Consider the following 16,427-nt stretch of genomic DNA (forward strand, 5'->3'; position numbering starts at 1 on the left):
GAAGCCTTTACAGAAAGTTTAGATGACTGAACTCTTTACAACAGCTAGTATTCTCTGCAAGTAATTGGATGCTTAACTTACTTTACTAAGACCAACATTGTGGTATTTCTTTTCCATTATCTTCTTCACTGGGTCCTCTTCCTTAAAGGTAATAAAGCAGAATCCACGCCTCTTATTGGTCTTGTTGTCCATGGGGAGCTCTATGGATTCAACCTGATTATCAAAAAAAAAAGTTTTAATACCTTAGTTTTTAAGTTTAGTGGGAAAAATGCACAAAGAAAACATGCATTTGGCCCTCAAGCTCTATTCTGTGTCTCTCTCCCTGTTTATTTTAATCTTTTAAAAAGTCTTTGAATTAGAATATGCACTCCACCTAAAAAGTTGTTAAATCTGTTTATAAAAAAAGGTTCATAGGGTATTGACACTTGCTACCTAATTCAAGGGTCACAAACTCAAACGCCCACCCACCAACCAAGCACAAGCAGAAGGAAACAGTCAATTTTAAGAAAAACAGAATAAAAGTGACTGTGTTTGGGAGAAAATGGGGAATGGTGAGGATCACTGAAAACTGGAGAACGTATGAGTTACCAAAGGTGGAAGTTGCTACTCCATCTTAGATGGCTGTTGCCAGGGCAAGAAGGCAGTTCCAATGTCACCTGCTCTTACAAATACTGAAGAAAAGCTAAATGTACAGATTTTTGTGGGAAATATCTCAATTCCTAACTAAATACTAACAACTAAACATGCAATATGTTCTGCTTGAATAAAACCAAGGATGTCTGCAGGCTGTATCTGGGTCCAAAGGCCACAAATTTCTCAACCTAGCTTTAAATCATTAATTCATAAAAGGAATCTAAGTCTATAATTAGCCTCATAAAATTTGCACATATACATGTGCTTAAATTGAGAAGGCATTACACCCTATTGTTAGTTTATTTCTTCCCTATTCTCAACTGAATCATTTCCTTCTACATCTCAGGTAATCCAACCTGAATTTCTTCCTCTTGTTTATAGCTTTCTACTAATCCAGTAAATTCCACAATAAGAAAATGTCTACTTCATCTCTGTGTATGGTATGCCCAAGGATGCTATACATACAATAGTTCCTCAATAAACTAGAAAATGCAATCATCTAACTTTCAAAGACCTGCTAATGAAGTATATATACTAGCCTTATTTCAAAACAAATCTCATACTCTGTCCAAACTTCAAAACAACTTTGGAAAACCTGTAATTATATTCACACTAATTTTAAGAAAAACTAGGTCAAAATATTATCACATACCTCACCAAAACCACCAAAGTACTCCCTTATTTTCTCTTCAGGTGTATCTGGAGAAAGGCCACCAACAAAAATTTTTTTAACAGGCTCTTTTGTTTTCATGGCTTTGGCCCTCTTAGGATCAATCACCTTCCCATTCAATTTATGTTCTTTCTGATCCATGACCTAAGGAAATTGAAATTTTTCATTTGAAAGATGTATACCTTAACTAAAGTTCAGAGATTATTAAATTACTTAAAAATAATTATAGTTAAATAAATATAGCTAATGCCAGGCCTATGTTGACCAGCTCACAATTAATCTGTCAATTGTGGTGATGTGGTATCAGCTAATATATACCAATGTTTTAACCTAAAGGTCAGTAAGAATGAGGAGTTAATCAATTACTAGACAACCACCATGCCTTTAACTATTAGCAATATAAGCATGATTGCTACTTCCCTGTAGCCTAAAGACTAAAATGTAAAATGCTTCAGTCAGAAGTTTCTTGCCTAGCAAATTTCAAAATCCATATTTCTGTGAACTTATCACAGCATATCCTTTTAATTAGGCATCTTTAAGGTTTTTAAAATTAATTTTAATACAGTAGAGCCTGGCACACAGGAAGTTTTCAGTAAAAAAATTCTTGAATCTGACTCTCTTCATAAAACATATTGGCAAGAGCTGTTATCTCTTCCTTTGTATGACTGCAAAAGGGGAAATCACAAATAATAGGCAGATTAATTGTATCAAACTATTCACATATTTTATATTATTAACTGATTAGAACACATGACACACTACCTTATCTACACTCTCCGACTCTTTAAATAGCACAAAGCCAAAACCCCTTGATCGCCCTGTGATAGGATCTAACTTCAGAGTGCAGTCTACGACTTCACCAAATTTGGAGAAGTAGTCCTTCAGATCTTTCTTTGTAGTGTCCCAGCTAAGGCCTCCTATAAACATTTTCCTGTAAAGACAAAAAGCAATATTAAAATGCTAAAAAAAATTAAATTTTGCCTTAAGTATCCACATCAATAATACCTTTCCCCAAAACTGCACCAATTTACTGGGCAGTGTATTAAAATGTCACTCCTTCCTACATAACCACATTATCAAGAACACCCTATTACAGTTTTGGAAAGTTTTGTTTGTCACTACTGCGCCTGCATAATTACAAAATAGGGAGCAAGCAGCAGATTAAGTCTTTTGACTTGCCAAAAAGAGAAATGTATCCCCAAAGTTAAAATAGTATACACTGTCTTTCTTAAATTACAAGTTAAATACTGCTAACAGCAAAACAGAATTTCACCTTGAAATTTCCCTTCCAAATCTTTATTAAACTTACAAAAAGGCTATGAGGTCCCCATTAATCACAGTAACTATCATGTGTCTATGCTGAAGCTCCTTTCTTAACTGTTCTCTCATTAACAAAACTCTTAGCACATAAAATGGGAAAGTCTCACAATTAAGTTGTAAACCAACTTTTTCGATGTGCTAAGAATCCTTAATAAAGACAAAAGTAATCACGTAAGCAATTTAATGAACAAAGTTACCCACTGAAGCACAATGCACTAATTAACCTAGATGATTTATTTCCAGTAGAACCTCAGTTAACCAGCAATAAAATATTTAAACCTTTAAAATGCTAAAAGTGACAGGTGGTAAGTGGAAACCACCAAGACACTTTAAAACCAAAAATGCATCCCCCACCCAAAAAAAAAATGAAAGAGAAATCTTACTTTTCTTACAGCAAAAGGCCATAAAGCTCAGATCTGGCAGCTCTGTTATCCCTTGTACATCTGCCCCCTTTACCCACTCCCACGAAACAGCTAACATATACCTCCCTCCTACCCTTTAAAGAGACAGGACTAGAGATTGTTACTTTAAGGATAAACTGTCAGAATTTGTTATGTGAGGTCTAAAAATCAATTTCACCATCGGAATAAAATCATGCTTGGTCAATGACTTCTATCTTTGCAACTGCAGTGGGTCAGGGGGAGGGGTGGCGATGGGGGTGTGGTGCTAACTTCCAGCTCTGAAAAGAAATTAAAACAGGAACATCTCCATCTTGTGGGCTTTTTAGGATATTGCCACTAAAGCCAATTCTTGCAACAAGAGGACAAAGTCTATCCCTAGAATAAGATCTTGCTTCTGCTTAACCTAAAGATGCCAGATTAACTGAGGTGTTACTGATCTTACTATTTTATCAGACTTGTTCTTACTTCTAATAAAGTTAACACAAAAGAAGTCTTATTTTTAGGCATATAGTGTGCTTCCCATTTAGGTTAGGTTTTCAACTTGTACCTGTACTCTAGAGCTGGGCTATTTATATGCTTTACATTCAGAACTTCTGCTAATAAAATTTCCATGCTTTAAATAACTTTTATTAACTTTTTATATTTCATAATCAAATGAGCATAACAAAACACCCACAATGTTGTACAGGTATTATTGTTTACTGCCAATTACATGGGGAAAAAAAGTTGAGGTATTTTCTCAATTACATTGTCTTTCATATCCAGTCCAAGTTACTTAAATTGCCTTAAGTACCTTTATTTTTAACCTAAAGATCCAGAGCACTTCCTTCATAGATAAAAGTACATTACCAACATTTACTCTTTCAAGGTGAAGAGACCACTATCTTTTTAAGGATGAGAAAGACACGGACTTCAAGGTAATGACCTCTTGCTCAGATATTCATGGAAAGTTCTAGATAGAAACTTCAATTAAATTGAAATTTAACTATTAAATTACCACTTCTGTGATTATTACAGAAACTTTCCATCGATAATTTAACAGTTTGAAATTACTTCAACCTGAAGAGAATAACAAGTCTTTTTTAAAACAAAACTAAAATTGAAAGGCAAGAAAATTCTGTGTCTGTCCGGTCTGTTCCTCAGAGACAGAACTAGTTTTGATTTTATTTAACCAAGGAAATATTTATATTGAGTTGTGTCCTCAATTTAAAATTAACAAAAAATAATTACAAAGAAATCAATCAAGAATGAGGCACGTTCTTTAATTCACAAACCCCAAACTTTCTCTCAACATTGGGAGTCAGTTTTCTTAAATACTAGATAAGCACACTAATTCATCAACTGGCCCAGAAAGTGTTCTCTAAAGAAACTTTCCACGTTTAATAGAGTCTTGAGTAAAGAAGTTGTTAAATGTGTCTACCTTAGAGTTTAAAAAGGTCACCGAAGAGGCTATCCTTCTTAAACAATCAAATCCCATTTATCCAGAATATTAAATGTCCTAGTCAACTATAATTTACATATCCGTAGAATGATTACTGTTTCTCAAAAAATTAGAGCAAAATATGTAGTAAAACTTCAGCTATCCAGCACCTTTAGAGAATGCGAAGTCAAACAGTCTACCTTTCAAGCATTGCCTGCCTTCCTAATCTCTCTCCCCAATTGTTTTTAACCTTCAATTATTTGGAATGATTTATTTTTCCTATGGCATATCACACACTCTTCTGCCTTCCTAATCAAATAAGAGTAATCATGATTTAACATTGAGTCAGTCACCACTAACACACTATGCTACTATAGCATGCCCGTAGGGTCTTCTGAACGTAGAGAACTATTTATTAATACACTAAGTGCAAAAAAAAAAAAAAAATACACTAAGTGCATCTTATTTCTTAGCTCTTTTAACAAGTTCTAGTTTTCATTTTTGCCAGATTAATCAGCAGCTGCTATTCTGAAATGCTTCCCCCCACTTCCATTTTTTTAGGAAGTTAGCCGGCACTCAAACTTTTCAAATTTGGGGTAAAATAATAAAAGTAAACAGCCTCTGAGCAAGAGCCTAACTAGCTCTTTTTTGAGACAAATTCATTACGTTTTGGCAGCCCAAAAGCACTCGTTTTCTTCTGCTCTAATAAGGAAGGGTGCTGCACAACTGATAACCTAACCAGACAGGTGGATATACTACAATGAACACATACTGTACCAAATCCATTCTATCTTTACTAAATCTAGCATATTAAATAAATTCACCCCATTTTTACTCAGTAGACACACCAAAATATACATGTGTAACAAATAAGAAAAAGTCTGTTATCTTAATTCTGGATAAATGGGAACTTATTTTAGCCTCTCTAAAACACCAGCATTCTGACATGCGCTGCCTCAAATTATAGGATGGTATATATAAGAAGGTACCAATTTAAACTTTCTGTATGTTATATTACTGTATCTTGCTTAAAACACCATATCTAGTGTCTGTCCAGATTACCTTTGCTGCCTTGAACACAAAGACTGACTTTCAAGTTGCTTTCACCCCTGTAGAGATGTGCGAAACACTTAGGAGAGCTGGAACTTCAGAAAAATCCTGAGCAGCGAAAGTTGAAACTACAGCACAGGACTTGTTCAAGTAGCAGAAATGGGCCCCTAATACTGCAATACAAGCTTAAAATTTGATCCTTACTTGTAAGTGAATCAATAATCCCAATTAAAGTGTAGGACTTTATCTACAGTATCAATGCACCCCCCCAAAGGCAATACAGTATTCAACTTAAAACACCTACTCAACAATTGAGAAACACTCTTGCCTTATAGGTACGGACATTATACCATATTATAATATCAAATGACAGGCACAAAGTTATACAACTCAGTGCAGTTAACTCTCCAAATGAGAATCGAGGTTGCTTTGTGGGACATTCTCTTCGAGAGGAAGCACACATTTAGAGGCAGTTAAGCCAAACTGCTTGGGGTTTAAATCCTTCCTCCAGAACTAAGAGCTTACCTCTATCTGCAGTGGGGATTTAAATGGCACAGAACATGGTCTGAAACATCCCAAGTGCTCAACAGAAATAAATTACTATTTAGTAGGGACAGAGCACAATGTAAATAATGCAGTTTTTTCACTTACTCAACGGCTTAAATTTTTTTTTTAATCTGCATGAGCTATATGAAGTTTCCAACATTAAAGGGAAAAGGCCAGGATGATTTTATATAAATGGATCCTAAGATGAGTTTTAATGCTAGACTTAACCCAGAAATTTTAAATACCCCATGTAAAAACTACAGACTGGAAATTAGGTTTTCTAGGCTCTTAAATAAAATGTAGTTCCAAAAATCACACTGATGACTTGTCTGTACTCTACATAAATGCCAGTAATTTCAGTAAGGAATAATTTCAAAATATAAACAGCAATATATATGGAGCAGTGCTGGCTGGTGGAAACTACTCTAATACTGTTTTTTCCCATCTAAGAACTTTACTCTCAATACTACTGAGGTCTCTAGGTTTAACACTCTACTCAACAGTAAGTATTTTTTATTATATAAAAATACTTGGCCCTACTACCCTATTCAAGGTAAATGATAAACACACCATTACACTTTTTCCCAATTTTGGAAAGGGAAAAAAAGGATTCTGTAACTTTTAAACACTTCCTAACAACTCATGGCCTTCCATATGTGGTTTCATAACAAATTCTGACAGTTTAAAAACTACAACAGCATGTCGATTTGATATACATTTCAAGTACACAACAGAACTGGCCAATCACTGTCACCTTTTAGAGTAATGTTACTCAAGCATACCACTAATCCTTATTAAAATAAAACTTCTGGTATTTTATCCTTAAAATTATTCCTTTACAATCCTAAAATGACATTAAGTATAGTGAAATGTCACCAATAGATAAGAAATGAGTATTTATTTTCCTTATAAAATATAGTATTTTCCTTATAAAATATAGATTTAGTTTAAAATTAAGTCAGTAGTTAACCTAAAATGGGGAGGGGTTTACTTTTTGCAACTAGGTAGTATCACATGGTATCATTTTTACAATCTGTATAAAAAATACTCTTGGAAACAGTTTGACAAACTTTTAACAAGTCAATAAAAAAGATTAATTCCTCTAGGTAATATAGTAGATCTCATTTCTTCATACTTTGAATGAACTTAAATGACTAAAAAAGATAAGTGAGTTGAAACATAATAGCTAATAAATTAAACATGATGGTTTTTGAATAAACTTTAAATGTTTAACCCAAAATCTCCCCTTTTCTTCATTTCATTCCCAGGCAGGAATGACATCTTATTTTTACTTTTAAAATAAACTCTCAATCAGCTTTACAAGGTAAACTCTCCTCTACCTAGAGGTTAAGGAATGGGGTTTCCTTAACCTAGAGGTTAAGGTTCTGGTTAACTGAGATTACTACACATTCACAATTCTATATTTTTATTAGAAACCAATTTAAATATCAACACTAAACTTAGAAAATGATTTTTACCTTTCTTGATGGAATTTCAGAATCTTGCCATGCTTTAAAATCACATTACTTTTAAATAATATAAGTGGAAAATTATGTAAGATTCATTCCATGACATTACTGGTTACATTTTGAGTATATTAGCTCATAGTTTTTCATCTATCTTTCTCACAGGACTTGGGGTAGGGAAACTAGAGTTGAGATTCCTGGCTGTTTGGACTTTATGGTAGTTTCAAGTCTAGATAAGCAGGAGCTTACAGAATAGGACCCAATACTTAAAAACTACCAACTTGATTACTGGCCAAACACTGCTAGTAATAATACCGTGTCTCCCCACTCCACCCCCAAACAGTCTTAAATGTCTAGCTCCAATGTACAATATGTAATACTCCAGAAACTAAAACATGCTTACCTTTACTCCACAGGAGTAAACCACTGGCAGTATCAACTATTAAGGCACAGGATAAATACACACAAGCTATGAAAGCAGGCTATGTAGTCAATCTTCCTGTGGTGAGCATTGTTTCCAACACACAAATCAGCAAACCAAGTAACGAACATGTTATATTACCTGAGACCACACTGTTGGAAGTGAAGTAACAGAAACAGATCCCACGCTTCCAGCATCCAGTTCAGTGCCCTATCTACTAAAACGTTGAAGCAGAACTAAAGTTGTTTCACTCCATTTGTGAATCTGCACACACTCGAGGTGCACAGGTTTAATTGGCATAGGGAAAAAGTTATTATTCTATTACTTTTTAAATGCTTTCAAGCTAAAACTAATCATTCTCCATGTTGGCCATGAATCACACACAATAACACATTCAAAACCTTCTTATATTAAGTGCACCCTTACAGATGACAATACCCAAGCAATGTTTAAAAAAAAAAAAAAAACACAGTAAGTATACACTTAATTTATAGAAGGGGCCACAAGTATATTTATCTCAAAAACTTCAATGATATTCTCCAATTCCAAACCCAAAGGTCAGGCGATTTTTAGTATCCTTCATGATAAATAAGAATTTGAAATGAAAAGAATTTAGTACTCCTTCCTTAGGTGTTACTCATCTCAAATCTGGGGGCATCCATTACTACAATTAACCGAGGAAACTTGTCAAAGGTTCCGAAGAATGCTAAAATTCAGACCCATGTAGTCAGGGTCTCAGCTTTACAGTAAATCCAACTTATGGAATCAAAGGCCCGTAAATTTGGCATAAGACTGCTTTATCTAAAAGTAACTGCTCTTCTACAAAGCAAACAATGTTCAAGATGCCCCAGAAGCACTAGGGTATAGATTATAATCTCAAATATTTAACAGAACAAAGTGTTAGGTAAACCCATTTCTTAAAAATTAGACAGGAGGCAACCTACAGCACAATTAATTCACAAAATCCTCAAACAGGAAAAATCACACTTCAGTTTACACACTAAGGGTTATAGAACTAGATCAACAGTCCTGTTATTAAAAAAGTATTGCTGTACTTTGGCTCATAAGTGAACGGGATTATTCTGCTTCTTGCCTAAGCCAAAGCAGGCAAGTCAATGTACCTACCTTGTAAAATTGCAAGCTACTACAATATTACAGTTCCCCAATAATCATGAGAAAGTAAAAACTCTTGTCTCCACGTAGCTTGCTATATACATGGCATGCATATTTTGCCAGTTGCCAGACACTAATTCTAAAGTACCTACACACTGAAAGGATCATAGCCCTATAGAGGACATGAGTTCACACCAAAATGGGAAATCTCAGTGCAACTGCTTTTAAGTTAAAACTAGGGATGTTAAAGTTGGAAAAATTATAATGAGGTGAACTCAGGAAGGCATTTCACTATGGAAGTGAATAATTACTCTAAAGGTCCATAGTAAATTGTGGAAACGCTTTACTCCACTAGAGGTATAACAGGCATGTCCTCCTCAAAACAGCTGTTTATTCTTGTATTTTTAAAAAAAAAAAAACACCACTTAAGTCTGCAATAAATTGATTTTTAAAAGTTTTAGGATGAAATTGTAATTCACTTCAGTCTCAAGTTAGAATTGTAAAAAGATACGCAGACAGAAATGTGTTTAAGAAATTAAACTTAGATTTTATATCTAGTAACCAGTCTTACCCTCACCACTATTATGAAACTTCTGCCCAATTTCCCTCAAACTGGGAGAAAGAGAACAGACAGCGTGGCAAGTGCAGAAACCAAAAAGATTAAGTCTTGAGGGCTTTTTGTTCAAAAAGAAAAACAAGAGTATGTGTAAAGGATGAGGCTAACTGACCGGACAGTAATTTTTTAAAATTATTTATTTATTTGGCTGCACTGGGTCTTGGCTGCGGCATGTGGGAACTTTTGTTGTGGCACGCGAGGGTACGTTATTTTAAAAGTCAAATATTAAACTTTAAAAATGAAAATATTTGTTAAATGTAAACTCAAAGTAAACCTCATAATCTAAAATGTCCATTAACTATAAATATTTAATTGTCCATTTTTCCTAAGAGGTCAAAAAACTTGCAAAGTTATAGTACTAACAGACCACATATAATTTCTGCAAGAATCAAAGCAACGACCTTTAAACGTAAGTTTAAGATCCTTTCAAATTACCGAAAATAACTGCTTACGTATTTGAAATATGTAATGGAGTAATAAAGTCGAGTACAGTTATAATTTATTATTTAGTTTGCCACTATTACCTAGCAGTGAAATTGAACTATCACAGGACCAAACAGAATAATTTCCATCAAAAAAACTTTTATTCTGGGAACTTCCCTGGCAGTCCAGTGGTTAAGACTCCATGCTCCCAATACAGGGGGCATGGGTTCAATCCCTAGTCTCGGGGAAGATCCCGAGTGGCGCGGCCAAAAAAGAACAAAACCAAACAACTTTTATTCTGTATGTCACACTTTATCTCCAATATAAAACTGGACATATTTCAGTTAAAGAAAATAAGCTCCTGTAAAATGTAAATATTGTCCCAACTGGGCTCTTAGAATGTTTGTACAGATGTTAAGTCAACTATCTGCAAGTTACTGGCCCTCTAAACTCCAGTGGTGGTAGATACAAACTCCTGGAAAACTCAAACATAATCCTGAAGGCAGAAATACTGACATTTAGGGGAAGAGGAGGGATAAAAAGAACAATACTCATCTACCAGCCTTCCAAAAAGTCATGCAATTGTGAATACATGTCAACCAACCAACTGTAATTAACATTCCAACCAAATCACACTGAAAATCTAAAAATCTGATTTAAGCTGTAGTGGAAAGCCACATCAGCACACCTTTAATAGTACATGTGCAATTCTTATTAAAGTTCTATTTACAAATATGGTTGGTGATTTTTTAAAAAGTCATTTTTGCATATACATCACTACTTTAAAAATCGTTTTACTACTGACATTTCCAGAATATTTCAGAATAACATGCAATGCATTTTAAACACACAACATTTTATTGTAGCAGATAACCTTCACGTATAACATTAAACTTAGAATTACAAGAACAATTTTTTTGTCTTAAAACAAATCAAATTTAAAATTAAATACTCTTTCTTGCCCAAATATAAAAATATCATTACTAATTATATTAAGCTTTAATTGGCCAATCCACAATTACATGCATTACCACAGACCAAAAACCATGTAATGGCATCGATTTTGCCCAAAGATCACACGTGATGCCTAAAAAGGTTTTATATCCCAGGTACAAAATATCCTACTGTACTAAAGTCTAGAATTTCCTGGGGATCAATGGGCAACTAACCAATACACAACCTCCACATGTTATGACTATTGAAACCTTTATATTACAGAAATAAAATTTAAAAGTTTTACCATTCTTCCCGCTGTGCCGTCGCTGCTTCAGAGTGTCGTGGGGAGGAGTTTGAATGGCTAGGGAATTAACAACCGGTACAGCAACCAATCAAAATTCTAGTTTTAGTTTTTGACATTGTTAGGGTTAAAAACTTTAATTCATTTACACTTCGGTTCAATAGTAGATAACTACAAAGGCAGCTGCTTTGTGACTTGAAAAATCAGAACAGAAAGCCCGCCCCAAACAGTAAGTTACACAATCATTTGGGTGCCTCTGTCCAAAGAACAGAATTCAGAAAAAAACCAAAATGTTAAAAGGCTTAAGTTTCCAAATATTTAACATATCCCTTTCTTAAACTAAGCTATATATAATTCCAGATAAATTAAGAAAAGCTCGTTTCCCATCCCGCCTCCACTCTCCCAAAGCCAACACAATCAGCAAAACAGCCCGACAAGAGTCTGCCTAGGCTGAGAATATTAAATCCTATATTCCGAAGGGCTTATCTCTCCCCCCTCCAAAGCCTGTGCTTTTTCCTAATAAAGGGAATGTTTTCCAATATTGAGTTAAAGCGACATTTTATTGCTTTTACCTTCCTGCCAACACCTTTCTCCTTGTTACAGCGAAAAAAAGTATACACACACACACACACACACACACCCCAATTACAAAAAGTAATGGAAGCGTTAACCCAACATCAGCGATCAGTAACGGGAACAAGAAGAAAACCCAACCAAGAACCCCTGATTTAGTCCCTCCTGCTAACTCCTATATTATGTTCCCGGCTCCCAAATGCTGCGTTCTAAAAAACTTTATGCAGCTTTAAATAACATATACAACGTATTCCAATCGGAGAAAACAAGTTACTACTTAAAAACCTGCAAAAAGAATAAAAGCCATAGCACATTACAGAATTTTTTCGTTTTATGAGAAAAGGCTGGTGGGCCTCCTGTAACTTAAGTGGGTGAGAGCGGGAAGGAGAAATCAAGAGAGACCAAAAAAAGGATTCTGGGCACGGCGTGGGTTGTAAAAAACGGAAATTGCACAGAAAAAGTAAGGTAAGAGTACACTATCTGTACGAACAGTTGAGGAACCCAATGGCTGAGGGCGCGAAAAAGGTGCGTGGTTAGAATAACTCTGCGGGGTGGGGGAAGGGCGGTCAGCAAGCCGGAGGTAGAACAGCTCCAGTCAAGTGCAGGCCCCGCCGACAAGGAACTTAAGGAAAGCCCTTGGAGCAAAACCAACATACCAACAGGCGACTCGGGGAATTTCACCAGGCCCAGTTGGTTCCGTAGGAAAGTGGGGACTATGCAAGCAAGCCGTTGTGCGATGGTGTACAGTAGAAAAACGAAAAGGCTAAAGCGAAACTTACTCAAAATACTGAAAAACATTCGGCCTGAAGCCAAGACGGGAGGAGCTGAGCTGGACAACCTACACGTTCCCCGAAGCATGTGCTTACAAAGAACGGCATCATCTAGGGATGCTGCAGTGAGAGGCACCAAATGAACCTTAGTTATCCAGGCATAAAGGCTTTTTGTGTCTTATTGCATTTTTATGCCCAGGACTTTAGAAAACTGGGGAAAGAGAAGACAGCGGGGAAAAAAAAAAAAGGTACCCCTCGACAGGCGGGAAAAAATCCTGGCGGCCAAGTCGGTGGGAGGAGACCCAAGGCGAGGGAGGGAAGAAGGGCGGGCCGGGGAGCAGCATGGTGACGGCTAAAGGTGGAAACGTGTGTGATGGGGGAGGGGGCGATTAGCAGGCAGGGGAAGAAGGAAATGAAAGCCCGGGGGAGCCCGGCGTAGAACAGGGGATAACAGGGCAAAGAGGCTGCACGGGAGCCTGGAGCACGGGCGGAGAGCGGGAACGAGGCCTAATGGCGGGGGAGAAGGAGGGGGAGGGGGGATAGTTGGGCCTGACTATCCCGGGCCGCCCCTTACTCACCCTTCATCCTCCTCGTTCTTACTGGCATCGATCTTCGCACCCTCCGACTCGGCGCTGCCTCCTTCGGTGCCTCCGGCCGCGGTTCCGCCCCCGGTCCCGGCTCCGCTTCCCGCCGCCGCCGCTGCCCCCTGCGCCGCCGCCACCATGGCTCCCTCCTGTTCGCCCGCCGAGCCGCCTACCGCCGCTGTTGCTGCCGCCGCCGCCCCGTCCCCGCCAAACTGCTCCTCCGACATAGTGCTACTGCCTCCGCCGCCGCCGAGACTACACCCGCCGCTGCCGCGAACCGAAACTAGCAGCAAAGTAATCCCCGCCGCTGCCGCGCGCCCGCTCTACCGCGCGAAGCACACAACAAGACAGAGAAGGCGCGCGTGGCTGCAAAGGCTCCTGCGCCTCTCCCCGGCCTGCCCCCCTAGCCTCCCACTCTCGCGCGGCGCGCACTCCCACTCTCGCCCGCCGCACTAAAAAAGAATAAGCAGCGGCGGCCGCTCTCGCCTCCTCCTCGCTTTAATGGCGCCGCCGCGGACCACCTAAAATGGCCGACGGAAGAACGGCGCGTCCCGGTCACGTGGCGCGCGAGCGCGCCCTTTGCACCTCCCCCGCCCACTCTACCGCTAGTTTTTTTCCCCTTCCTCTTCGGTCCCGCCCTCTCGCTCCCTTTTATACCTTCCTCGCACGCGCTGCGCCGCACAGCGTGGGGCCTTTAAAGGGAACCGGAAATGGCGTTCTATAAGACGGCCGCGCGGAGACCATCGAGAACAAGGAGCGCTGTTTCGAAGGCGCGGCTAGAAGGGCCCCTTCGTCCGCCGCAGCTTTTCCGAGGGTTCCTGGTCGGCTCACCCCAGTCCCCACCCCCATCCCCAGCAGTGGGCGGGAGCAGCGGCGACGGGCTGGGGTGTGGTAGCACCTCCCGGAAGGCGGCCGTGCCCTGTGCGCCTGCGGATTTGGAGTGGGGGAGGGGAGGCGCACGGCCGGCTGCTCCCCGCGTGTTAGCGGTGCCAGCCCGAGAAGGGGGGCTACCCTGAGGTGTCGGCCTTGTCCCACAGACTCCGGGGGACGCCTGGCTCGCGGTAGCCTGAGCGAGGCGCCGCGGCTGGCCGCGTTCGTGCACGGATTGCGGCAGCTCCTCCGGCTGCCATAGTCGCCGGCGACCGGGTGACATTGAGGTTTCACCGGCTGCAGCTGCCGCGCTTCCCAACCCCTGGCGGGCAGGCTGAGGCCGTTGACGATTAGGGCTGCTTTTCTTTTAAGAGTTGCTTTCCAAGTAAGACTTCTGCTTGCCTGCTTTTCTCCTGAAATTTTTTGTCAGAAGAAGCAGGTAACTTGCGTATTTTAAGGAACGGGGGTTGTTTTGCATTGCTTGCTGTATTTGAGGATCCTGAAACCTACCACGATTCTCTGAAAATACTAGGAGTTAGGAAGGGTGTTAGATCAACCAAGAGTTCACTTAAGTTTATGTTTTTCAGCCCTTGTACTAAATAGAATATCTAAATGCTGCGAATCTTCTTTACGGGTTTCTCAGTTTGTTGTGTTGTGGGTTAGGGGAGTTTTCTGTTGTTAAACACCGCTAGGGGTTTTGTGCAGGGTAACAGGCAAGTTCTTTAATAGACCTACTAGAAATCCCAAGCGCCTTGGCTGGAAACTGGATTATTCGGGCTTTGGGATTTGCTGCTTCCTGCAATTACATCTTGAAGGCAATGAAGTTTTTAGGTACTTCTTTAGTCAACAAACGAATATTTGCCTGTTTAGCGTGTGCGCAGGCACTGGGGAAACGAAGACTAGTGTGAAATATCGAAAAGAACTCTGCAGAGTTTAAATATTTGTTTTCCACTATGTAATTAAATGAATTTGTATTAACACTATCCAAAAATCTCAAAGGAAGACTGAAAACACTTAATTTTTTATAATTAGTCAAGTTAGCAGAATTTGCATGACAGAATAATTAAAACCCAAGAATACAAATCAAATTCTGAAAACGTCTTAAAAATATAATCTTACCTAACTCCTGTATTACGGAAGTCACACACAGGCAGTGCCAAGAATGTGTATCTCAGATCAAGTGGTAGTGACTTAAGGTATGTCTCCACCTGTCAAAATAGTAGCCAAGGGGCTTCCCTGGCGGTCCAGTGGTTAAGACTCCACACTTCCACTGCAGGGAGCTCGGGGTTGGATCCCTGTTGGGGGAGCTAGGGTCCCTCGTGCAGCGTGGCACGGCCCCCCCCAAAGAAAGGAAGGAATAGTAGCCAAGAAGAAAGTGGGTATTGTGCTCAAACCAAATATTCCAACTTAGAGACAACTAAGAAGAAACTCACCTGAAGGGGGTGCCTGTTGAATCTCTTCTGTCTTCAAAAGATGATTCTTTTGAGCCTGCGCTCTGGAGCCCACGAGCCACAACTCCTGAGCCCGTGTGCCACAGCTAGTGAAGCCCATTCTCCTAGATCCCGTGCTCCACAACAAGAGAAGCCACCACAATGAGAAGCCCACGCACCGCAACAAAGAGTAGCCCCCGCTCGCCGCAACTAGAGAAAGCTCGCGTGCAGCACCGAAGACCCAACGCAGCCAAAAATAAATAAATTTTTTTTTAAAAAGATTCTTTTTCTGGGCTTCCCTGGTAGCGCAGTGGTTGAGAGTCCGCCTGCCGATGCGGGGGACATGGGTTCGTGCCCCGGTCCGGGAAGATCCCACATGCCGCGGGGCAGCTGGGCCCGTGAGCCATGGCCGCTGAGCCTGCGCGCCCGGAGCCTGTGGTCCGCAACGGGAGAGGCCACGGCAGTGAGAGGCCTGCGTACCGCAAAAAAAAAAAAAAAAAAAAAAAAAAGATTCTTTTTCTTTTTTAAAAAAATTTTTAATTTAATTTTATTTATTTTTTTATACAGCAGGTTCTTATTAGCTATCCATTTTATACATATTGGTGTATATATGTCAATCCCAATCTCCCAATTCATCACACCACCACCACCCGCCACTTTTGCTTTTAAGACAGCTTTATACATACCTGTCTTTTAGTAATAGACTTTCCCAAAAGGTTTATTTTTATTCACACGTAGCCCAGTAACTTCTGGACTTTCTTGGAGTTTATATTAAAAATTCCAGGAAACCTAGGAATGATTTCAAAGCTAACACCTTTATTATGTGTTATGTGAGTATGTATGATGCCTTATCACTCATGTCCCTGCATATTATTGTCCAGATC

The 16,427-nt window shown here is 39.4% G+C and overlaps 1 protein-coding gene across 4 annotated transcripts in view; it reads right to left on the bottom strand.

Annotated features, from left to right (window-relative positions):
• Nucleotides 1-13,842, bottom strand: part of HNRNPD (heterogeneous nuclear ribonucleoprotein D) — a 17,275-nt gene extending 3,433 nt beyond the window's left edge. The window contains exons 1-5 of one of the 4 annotated variants that reach the window (XM_059067537.2): nt 13,238-13,839; nt 11,320-11,376; nt 2,066-2,234; nt 1,286-1,447; nt 82-213 (exon numbers count right to left, since the gene is read on the bottom strand). In XM_059067537.2, the coding sequence (XP_058923520.1) occupies nt 82-213; nt 1,286-1,447; nt 2,066-2,234; nt 11,320-11,376; nt 13,238-13,470 (753 nt within the window). In that variant the 5' untranslated portion in view covers nt 13,471-13,839. Of the gene's footprint in view, nt 1-81; nt 214-1,285; nt 1,448-2,065; nt 2,235-11,319; nt 11,377-13,237 lie in introns of all 4 variants that reach the window. The other 3 variants (XM_059067539.2, XM_067035919.1, XM_067035920.1) reach the window with 3 other exon arrangements.
• Nucleotides 13,843-16,427: the final 2,585 nt, after the last annotated feature.

This window comes from Kogia breviceps, chromosome 6 (assembly GCF_026419965.1).
Source record: "Kogia breviceps isolate mKogBre1 chromosome 6, mKogBre1 haplotype 1, whole genome shotgun sequence".
In the NCBI taxonomy this organism is placed as follows: Eukaryota; Metazoa; Chordata; class Mammalia; order Artiodactyla; family Physeteridae; genus Kogia; species Kogia breviceps.